We start from the raw sequence: 10,632 nt of genomic DNA, 5'->3' as shown, positions 1-10,632 counted from the left end.
GAGCTAGAACAAGACCATCCTCAGGTATATGCACTCCCACCACTTCCTGTTTCTTGGAGAATGGTACAGAGCAAGGAGGAAGTCTGCTTGCCCAGAGCTGGTGTTTCGTCAGGTGGGCACAGTGGAGGTAGATACAGGGTGGTAGCCGGAGGATCCCTGGATGCTGCCTGGACTAGGCTCACCTCTGCTCTCACCATGAGGCATCCACATTGCAGTGCCACCCACCCTCCCTGTGCCCAGGGGCCGTGCATAGACAGAGGGCAGATGCAGGACCCAACTTCCCCTGCATTGGTGACAGCAGAGAGCAAGGTTGGAGGCCCCCAGAAGCTTCCAGAGCTTGGCATACATCTGGTATTGGGGGTCCACATGTGTGGGGTGGGGGACAGCTTGAAGCCCAGCAGATGGCTGGGGTCTCATCCCACATCCTGGGTGCCAAGCCAAGGAATTTAGGTTTCATCCTGCGTGAGCCTGTGAGCTGCTTAAGGGCTGAGATGAATGCGTCAGAATGCATTCTACATTGAAAGCTGTGGAGTTTGGGTGGGAAGCTGCTGCCGAAGCCCAAAACAGGATGAAAAGGTGATCACATGAGGGGCATATTTGATGATGGAGGACAGGGAGAGATTCGGGGGCTATTTAGGAGGCATTGTCCAGTTTTGACTGGTCATGGGGAGGAGGGGAAGAGATGGAGCAGGGGTCTCTGGTTTTTTACTGGGCAGCAGAATGGGTGGTGATGGACAGGGAGCAAGGCAGGCAATAGGTATGAGAGGAAGATGAGGCATTTGGACCCGGACATGTTGAGGTCAAGGTGTCTGGGGCATCTTAGCCATCTGCTGTACCCATCTGGGGTTCAGAAGGGAAATCCGACTAAGAGCTAGACTCAGGCCAACACCACAGAGGATGGAGGCATGGGGTTGCTCAGAGTGAGGAGAAAAGACAACTAAAGTGGGAAGTGGAGAAAGCACACCAGTGCCATTCTCTCAGGGAACTGGGCACCTGCAGAACATTCTAGAACACCTGTCTGAGAAAGGCATGAAAGGCCAAAGCGAGTTGAAGTCATCATTGTAAGGCCATCCTGCACTGAGCAGTGTCTGGCCCACAGAAGGTGCAAAGAGTTGTTGGATGAATGAATGAATGAGTGAGATTATAAATTGCTTTCCCCTAAAGCTTTCTGAATGACCCTGGTGGCACTGTGGTTAAGTGATCAGCTGCTAACTGGAAGGTCGGTGGTTCAAACCCACCAGCTGCTCCTTGGGAGAAAGATGTGGCAGTCTGCTTCCATAAAGATTACAGCCCTGGTAACCATATGAAGCAGTTCTACTCTGTCCTAGAGGGTCCCTGTGAGTTGGAATCAACTCAATGGCAATGGGTTTGGTTTCGGTTAAAGCTTTTTGAGAAGTACCATCTCTTCTCACACACACAAAAAAAAGATTAAAGAGAACTGTAGGCCATAAAAGAAATGCTGCAGCCCAGTTTCCAAGACCTGTAGATCTTCTTCCAGGTGCCTGGATGAGCACTTCCTTGACATCGTGCCTCTTGGAGGTCCCGGGAATTTAAGTAAGGACAGTGGGTGCCAGTGGCCTCAGCAGGTTGTGTTGGCTGGGTGGTGGCCCTGCCCAAGTCTGTCATGTTAGAGGCCTGCTGCTCCAGTGCCCACTCCTGATGGGGCCGGACAGTGATGTGGAGGAGTTAGAGCCCTTCCGGAGACCTGGGCCAGTAACTGCTATTGCCAACTTATTTTTTGTCCTGGAAGTGTCCTGTTTTACCTTTTAATAGTCCAGATGGACCAAAGCCAAACATCAGAATTCCTTACCACCTGCTCTTGACCTTTTTCAGCCTACAGCCTGTTTCGGTAAAGCCCATAACTGACTCTGAGCAACACATTTCTGGACTTTAAACAAGGTGTCCTGGCCAAGCTGGGGGGTGGTGAACAGAACACAGTCAAACCAGTGAGTGGATGGGGCAGCCAAAACCATCCTGCTGCTAATGACAATAAGGCTCTGTGGTTAGGAGCAAGGAGCTTCGGGCTTTGACCAATCTGCCTAGGTTCTGGACTCAGGTCCTGGTCCTGCCACTTCCTAGCTCTGTGACCTTAGACGAGACATCCACCTATGACTCAGTCTCCTCATCTGTAAAACGGTGACTATAATAGTACCTACCTCATAGAGTAGCAGGCCTATGCAAGTGCATACAGATATTAGCCTGCACCATCATCACCATCATCATCATCGCTATCACCATTGTCAACCTCATAACCACCATCATCATCACCATCACCACCATCACCATCATCATCACCATCATCGTCATCACTATCACCATTGTCAACATCATCACCATCATCGTCATCATCACCATGATCGTCTCCATCATCACCACCATCATTGCCATCATCATCTCCATCATCACTACCATCATCACCATCATCATCATCACCATCATCATCAGTATTGCTAGCAGCTAATGGAGATGAGCAACGTTGCTGAGTTTTTACTCCTCTTTAGAATTTACATTTGGGTCCTGGAACTGGACTGAAGAAATGTGAAGCTTAGTTACTGGAGTTTCTTTCCAGTCCGCGGCAGACCTACATCAAACACGGGTTGAGAGTCCACAAGACAGTGAGCAGGGGAAGAGGCATGTGAGTGAAGGGCAGCTGTGACCAGCTTGTTGCCAGCCCACCCCTTTGTCATCTTCCCCATCTTCCCACCTGTAGCCCATATTCCAGAGCCTCAATCAGTTTTCTTCTCCTCTGTCAGGCTTCCCTGTCTCTACAACTACCGTGTGTTTCCTGCTGGGGGCTGTGAGCATTTGGCATGGACCTGGCATATAAATGAAAACACCCAGTCTAGTCAGTGGGCAGTTAATTTTCTTTATTTTTTCACAAGCTTTGAATTCAGAAATAAAAGCCACAACAAGTAGGTTGTTAAGTAAAAATGGGGGTGACTACAAAGAAAACCTTTGTACAAAACTTTAAAAATCAGGCTGCCCCATCCTTCTTTGGAGGGAACAGGACTCAGGCAAGCCAGGAGTAGCCACCACGGCCACCACCACTGTCAGGCCTGAATGAGGAGGGAGAGATGCCTCTCTGTGTGAGTCTGTCTCAGTGGGACCAGAGCTGACTGAAGGACACACAGACCAGAGCGACGTGACAGCAGTCACAGTCGCTGAGATGAGTGTTTCTGACTCAGGACGTAGATGGTGCTTTTCTGCAGCCAAGTGCAGTGGCCCTGCCTTTCTGAGGATTCGCAGGAGATCTCAGTGGGGGTGGGGTGGAGAGGGCTTCTTTCTAGGGTAGACTTGGGGAAGAGCAGTGAGTAAACATCTTCAACTTAGGAGTTTTGGAACTGCTTCAAGGGTTGAGGTCTTGGCGTCGTGCCAATGTCGGTCCTTGGTGTGTTTTGTGAGACATACTCGAAGACTTGCATACACAATTTAGGGACATGCATTGACTATCCTAAAACAGCTACACGGTACAAGGAGCCAGCACTCAGAGAATCATGGAGCCATGGGGTTGGGAGTGGGGGGACAGTACGAGACAAGGCCACCTGGGGTCACTAGGAAGGAATGAAGACACCATGCTCTGAGGTGAGTCCATATAAGTACACAACTGTGGGGCAAGGTATTTCCAAGCAAACACACCACACTAGTACCGCTTCTTCCTAAACAAAAATAGAGAGGACATCACTCAATTCCCCATCAGTACCAAATGGAACTGTGGGTTTCTAGAACACCCACAGTGCCAGGAACAGATGTAATTCCAGACTCCTTCGCTTGCCTGTCAGCCGAGGCTGGTGATGTTGGAGCGGCCACCGGGGGGAGCGACTATGCGGTGGCCAGTGCGCCGGGGGTTGTTGTCATCGATCTGGGCACCTGGAACAGAGCAGGAGGTGACTCCTGGACAGAACTATGGACACCAGTTAGACTTGCTGTTCCGAAAGACTGGCCTCTATCACCATTCACCTTTGCATGCTGAGCCCTTCTGTGGCAATGCCTCCAGTCTGCTCCCCCTAAGGGCTCAGCCCACATGCACTTCTGGATGCCTCACACTCTCTCCACTGTGCACCCTGGGATCTGGCTCGACAGCCCTGGCCACCCGCACTGCATCTGTCTCAGGCCTGTCTCTCTTTTATTATTGTTATTGGTGAAAATGTACAGGGCAAAACAAGAATTTCTACACATATAATTCAGTGACATTGATTACACTCTTCAAATTATACAAACATTCTCATTATCCTCTTAAAAATTATTCCACCACCATTAACATAAACTCACTGCCCCTATGCTTCTCATCTAATTTTTTGAGTTGCTGTTGTCAGTTTGATCACATAAAGATAATTTTTAAAAGAGCATGATGCTCAAGATTGAGTTTAAGGGTTAAAGATTACTTGTCTGGCTTCCCCCAGGAGAATCTGACCCTCTTAACATGAGGATCAAACACTTATGAGCACCTATTGTGGGTGTCTGTCAGTTTGTCCTACTGTGGGGGCTTGTGTGTTGTTGTGATGCTAGAAGCTATGCCACCAGTATTCAAATACCAGCAGGGTCACTCATGGAGGACAGGTTTCAGCTGAGCTTCCAGACTAACACAGACTAAGACAAAGGGCCTGGCAGTCTACTTCTTAAAAGAAAAAGCTAGTGAAAACCCTCTGAACAGCAGCAGAACACTGTTTGATATAGTGCTGGAAGATGAGCCCCTTAGGTAGGAAGGTACTCAACTACGACTGGGGAAGAGCTGCCTCCTCAAATTAGAGTCAACCTTAATGATGTGGATGGAGTCAAGCTCTGGGGATCTTCATTTGCTAATGTGGCATGACTCAAAATAAGAAGAAACAGCTGCAAACATCCAATAATAATCAGAACCTGAAATATATGAAGTATGAATCTAGAGAAATTGTAAATGGTCAAAAATGAAATGGAATGCATAAAGACCAATATCCTAGGCATTAGTGAGCTGAAATGGACTGGTATTGGTCATTTTTAATCAGACAATCATATGGTCTACTATGCTGGGAAGGACAATTTAAAGAGGAATGGCATTGCATTCATAGTCTGAAAGAACATTTCAAGATCAATCCTGAAGAACAAGGCTGTCAGTCATAGGATAATATCCATATGCCTATTTTTATAAGGAAGCCCAGTTAATATGACTATTATTCAAATTTACACACCATTAAAGCCAAAGATAAAGAAATTGAAGATTGTTACCAACTTCTACAGTCTGAAATTGATCAAACATGCAATCAGGATGCACTGATAATTACTAGTGATTGGAATGTCAAAGTTGGAAACAAAGAACAAAGATTGGTAGTTGGAAAATATTGCCTTGGTGATAGAAACGATGCCAGAGATTGCGTGATTGAATTTTGCAAGACCAACGACTTCTTCATTGCAAATACCTTTTTTCATCAATATAAACAGAGACTACACATTTGGAGGAAACCCTGGTGGAATAGTGGTTAAGTGCTACGGCTGCTAACCAAGAGGCCGGCACTTCAAATCCACCAGGTGCTCCTTGGAAACTCTATTGGGCAGTTCTATGTCCTACAGTGTCACTATACGAGTCGGAATCAACTCAACAGCAGTGGGTTTGTTTTTATTTGTTTTTTATACACATGGACCTCGCCAGATGGAATACACAGGAATCAAATCGATTACATCTGTGGAAACAGACAATGGAAAAGCTCAATATCATCAGTCAGAACAAGGCCAGGGGCCGACTGTGGAACAGACCGTCAATTGCTCATATGCAAGTTCAAGTTGAGACTGAAGAAAATTAGAACAAATCCATGAGAGCCAAAATATGACCTTGAGTATATCCCACCTGAATTTAGAGACCATCTCGAGAATAGATTTGACAGGTTGAACACTAATAACTGAAGACCAGATGAGTTGTGAAATGACATCATACATGAAGAAAGCAAGAGGTCACTAAAAAGGGAAGAAAGAAAAGACCAAAACGGATCTTTCTGAAACTTGCTCTTGAATGTTGGGCATCTAAAACAAAAGGAAGAAATGATGAAGTAAAAGAACTGGACAGAAGATTTCAAAGGGTGGCTCGAGAACACAAGTATTATAATGACATGTACAAAGACCTGGAGATAGAAAACCAAAAGAGAAGAACATGCTTGGCATTTCTCAAGCTGGAAGAACTGAAGAAAAACTCAAGCCTCGAGTTGCAATAGTGAAGTATTCTTTGACGGAAAACATTAAACTACGGAGGAAGCATCAAAAGGAGATGGAAGGAATACACAGAGTCACTATACCAAAAGGTATTCGTAGACATTTAACCATTTCAGGAGGTAGCATATGATCAGGAACCAATGGTACTGAAGAAAGAATTTCAAGTTCCACTCAAGGCACTGGTGGATAAGGAAGCTCTGGGAATTCACAGAACACCAGGTGAGATGTTTCAACAAACAGATGCCGTGCTGGAAGCACTCACTTGTCTGTGCCAAGAAATATGGAAGACAGCTACCTGGCCAACCCACTGGAAGAGATCCACATTTACGTCTATTCCCAAGAAAGGTGATCCAATGGAAAGCAGAAATTATCGGACAATATTATTAACCCTGGTGGCGTAGTGGATAAGTGCTATGGCTGCTAACCAAAAGGTCAGCAATTCAAATCCACTAGGCTCTCCTCTACTACAGTTCTACTCTGTCCTATAGGGTCACTATGAGTCGAAATTGACTCAATGGCAAAGGGTTATCATTAATATCACATTCAAGCAAAATTTTGCTGAAGATCATTCAAAAGCGGCTGCAATAGTATATCGACAGGGAACTGCCAGAAATTCAAGCCAGTTTCAGAAGAGGATGTGGAACCAGGGATATCATTGCTAATATCAGATCGATCCTGGCTGAAAGCAGAGAATACCAAAAGATGTTTGTCTGTGTTTTTTTTTTTTTTTTTTGACTATATTAAGGCATTCAACTGTGTTGATCATAAAAAATTATGGATAACATTGTGGAGAATGGGAATTCCGGAACACTTAATTGTGCTCATGAGGAATCTGTACATGGATCAAGAGGCAGTCATTCAAACAGAGCAAGGGGATACAAAGCAAAGGTGTGTGTCAGGGTTGTATCCTTTCACCATACCTATTCAATCTGTATGCTGAGCAAATAATTCCAGAAGCTGGTCTGTATGAAGAAGAACGGGGCATTAGGATTGGAGGAAGACTCATTAATAACCTGCGATATGCAGATGACACAACTTTGCTTGCTGAAGTGAAGAGGACTTGAAGCACTTACTGATGAAGATTAAAGACTACAGCTTTCAGCATGGATTGCACCTCAACATAAAGAAAACAAAAATCCTCACAACTGGACCAATAAGCAACATCATGATAAACGGAGAAAAGATTGAAGTTGTCAAGGATTTTGTTTTACTTGGATCCACAATCAACACCCACGGAAGCAGCAGTCAAGAAACCAAAAGATGCATTGCATTGGGCAAATCAGCTGCAAAGATGTCACCCTGAGGACTAAGGTGCACTTGACCCAAGCCATGGTATTTTCAGCTGCTTCATATGCTTTTAATTTAATAAGGAAGACTGAAGAAGAATTGATGCCTTCGAACTGTGGTGTTGGAGAAGAGTATTGAATATACCATGGACTGCCGAAAAAACGAACAAATCTGCCTTGGAAGAAGTACAACCAGAATGCTCCTTAGAAGCAAGGATGGCGGGACTGCATCTCACATACTTCGAACATGTTGTCAGGAGGGATCAGTCCCTGGAGAAGAACATCATGCTTGGTAGAGTGTCAGCAAAAAAGAGGAAGACCCTCTAGGAGATGGATTGACACAGTGGCTGCAACAATGGGTTCGAGCATAGTAACAATTGTGAGGACGGCACAGGATGGGGCAGTGTTTTGTTCTGTTGTGCATAGGGTCGCTATGAGCCAGAACTGACTCGACGACACCTAACAATGACAACAACCAATGTGGGCAAGATTGCCTTGGGGCTTCAACATACATTATTGTGTTTAGGCCATACAACGATACTACCAGGAGGGTGTTTTTATCCCCAGTTTACAGATGCGAAATTTGAGGCTCAGGTCAGCGGTGGCAGAGCTAAGGGATGGGAAGCTAGGACCCAAGGCCAAGCTGGTGTGCCTCCAAAGCACTTGCTCTTAATATGCTGTTGGAACAGGGCTGTCCCAGTCTACAACACTCCACAGACTTCCTGAGGATCCAAAGGTATCTACGTATGTTGTGTGTATGCGTGTGTTCAAGTACGGTGGTGTAGATATGGTATGTGTACATATGTGTTTGGTGTTTGCACAGGTACACATGGATGTGTGTCTGCATGTGTGCACACGGAGATGTGTTTGCATGGACATGTGTGTGAAGTACTCAGAGGTGGACTCACCTGCCTCACTGGCAATGGACAGATCTGCCAACCATCATTCTAATCCTTGGCTTTCTATTGCTGTTAGACCATGATTTAAAAGTCAAGCACCAATCTTGCTGCCTGGTGCTCAGTAAATGTGCACTAACTGAATGAATAAGCTGATGCTGGATAATGTTGAAAGGTGAGAGGTTGTATAGACATCCTTGGATTCAGCCAAGAGGCTCGGGTCCTAGTACAAATTGTGCTTTGGGCTTGGTTACTTTGGTACAAGACATCTCATCTGTCAGCCTCAGTTCCTTTTCTGTAAACTAAGGGCAGCAGACCAGATGAGTGCCCCAACTCTGAGAGGGTGTGGTCTGTCGGCCACTGGTGCTTTGGTTTACAGCCCTGATGTTTGTTTTCTCCCGTTCTTCCTTTGGTAGACAATGTGACATCCAGGTAACACAGGAATCTCCTAAAACCCACGAATCAGGAATCAGGCCTAGAGCTTAAGACCTTGTCCCCAGAACCATCTGCGCCTGCTGGTTTCATGTCAGGTACTTTGAAAACACCTGTTGGCCAGCAGGACACTAGTTCAGTTCACCACGCCGCATCTGTACAACACTGCGAAGGACGGCGTGAAGGTGTCGCTGATGTTAGAGAACACCTGCCCTGATGGTAGTAAATGAAGTGGCTGCCAAGCTGCCTGAGGCTGAGTTACAGCTGCGTCAGGGGCTCTGCAGAGGACCAGGCTACTTCTAATTTTATTGTTATTCTTGTTCTCAGAGGGGCTTTTCTCTCCACGTCCAGTTGCTATTGTGAGCTGCATAAGCTAAGAATAAGTGTGTACATGGTCCCACCAGACAGCCTTTCCCGGCACTGCAGCCGACCCTAAGAATAAGTGTGTACGTAGTCCCACCAGCCAGCCTTTCCCGGCATTGCAGCCGACCCCTGCCTTGTTGGTGGGCATCATTCAAGATGCCCAGGTTGTGCTTAGGGCCCGGGTTGTAAAGACATTAGTTATCTTTAAATGCTGGAGTCACGTTCAATGTGCAAGATGCTCTTCCACTCCTGGAAGTGAGGGGGACACTGGGGAACTCCGCCCACATCCCCACAGAGACAGACACCGTGGACTGGGAGCTGGGTGCCATCGCTCACAATTTATGTAGATTTTCACGGCCCCCCCTTCCCTTCTGCCCTCCCACTCTCTTTTTTTTTTATTCCCTTTCCTGCTTAAATATCCATCTCTCCTGGGAGACTAAGGGGTCAGCAAATTATAGCCCACGGGCCAAACCCACCCTCTGCCTATGTTGTGTGTCTTTACATTTTTAAATGGCTACACTGTATCCACTTCCTGCCTGCGTCGTATCTTTACATTTTTAAATGGTTACACTGTATCCATCTCCTGCCTGTGTTGTGTCTTTACATTTTTAAATGGCTACACTGTGTCCACCTCCTGCCTGTGTTGTGTGTCTTTACATTTTTAAATGGCTACACCGTGTCCACCTCCTGCCTGTGTTGTGTGTCTTTACATTTTTAAATGGCTACACTGTATCCAACTCCTGCCTGTGTTGTGTGTCTTTACATTTTTAAATGGCTACACTATAGTCACCCTCTCCAGTGTTGTGTGCCTTTACATTTTTAAATGTGCAGTATCATATACCCCTGCTCTTGCCGCTTGGCTAGGGAGCCAGAACATTCACCTTCTGGCCCTGTAACCCATGGTGTCCTGGCCTCTGCACTGAGCAGGTGACGTGTGGCCCACCCACCACGGTGTCCAGCACCAGCACAGTGCACATCAGAGGCTCCTCCCCACATCCTGCTGGACAAAGTCCCTCTCCCAGCACCCCCAGTCTCAGTGCTGCCCCCATGTGGCAGTCAGGCAGTACAGCGGATGGAGCTTAGGAGTCCCCTGTGTTCACACTGCGTCCTTGTGCTGAGCAGCTTCCTGGGCCTCAGTTTCCTCTTTAAAAAGGAGAAACAATGGGCCTGTGCAACACAAAGCAAACCCTGGTATGAACTGTGGACTTCAGTGAATAATGAAGTATCAGTATCGGTTGTCAGTTATAAGGAATGTACTACAGGAATGAGAGATGTTAATGACGGGAACTGTGTGCTTGTGTAGGGTAAGATGGGAACTCTCCATACCTTCAGTGCAATGTCTCTCTAACCTAAAACTGCTATTTGGATGGGATAAACCCAGGGGTTAAGAACGTGCTTTGTAAATCCAAGAGACTGAGGAGTCTGGGCTGGCCAGAGCATGTCCCCAGGAGGTGCTGTCCATGCTGGTCCCACTGTCG

General features: G+C 46.5%; 1 protein-coding gene across 2 annotated transcripts in view; it reads right to left on the bottom strand.

Annotated features, from left to right (window-relative positions):
• Positions 1-2,857: 2,857 nt before the first annotated feature.
• The window catches only part of CRMP1 (collapsin response mediator protein 1), a 103,610-nt gene continuing 95,835 nt past the window's right edge, over positions 2,858-10,632 (bottom strand). For both annotated transcript variants that reach the window (XM_049886814.1, XM_049886815.1), the window contains exon 14: positions 2,858-3,867. In XM_049886814.1, the coding sequence (XP_049742771.1) occupies positions 3,776-3,867 (92 nt within the window). In that variant the 3' untranslated portion in view covers positions 2,858-3,775. The remainder of the gene's footprint in view (positions 3,868-10,632) is intronic.

Source organism: Elephas maximus, chromosome 5, assembly GCF_024166365.1.
Source record: "Elephas maximus indicus isolate mEleMax1 chromosome 5, mEleMax1 primary haplotype, whole genome shotgun sequence".
Lineage (NCBI taxonomy): Eukaryota > Metazoa > Chordata > Mammalia > Proboscidea > Elephantidae > Elephas > Elephas maximus.
This window is presented reverse-complemented; position numbering and strand designations above follow the sequence as displayed.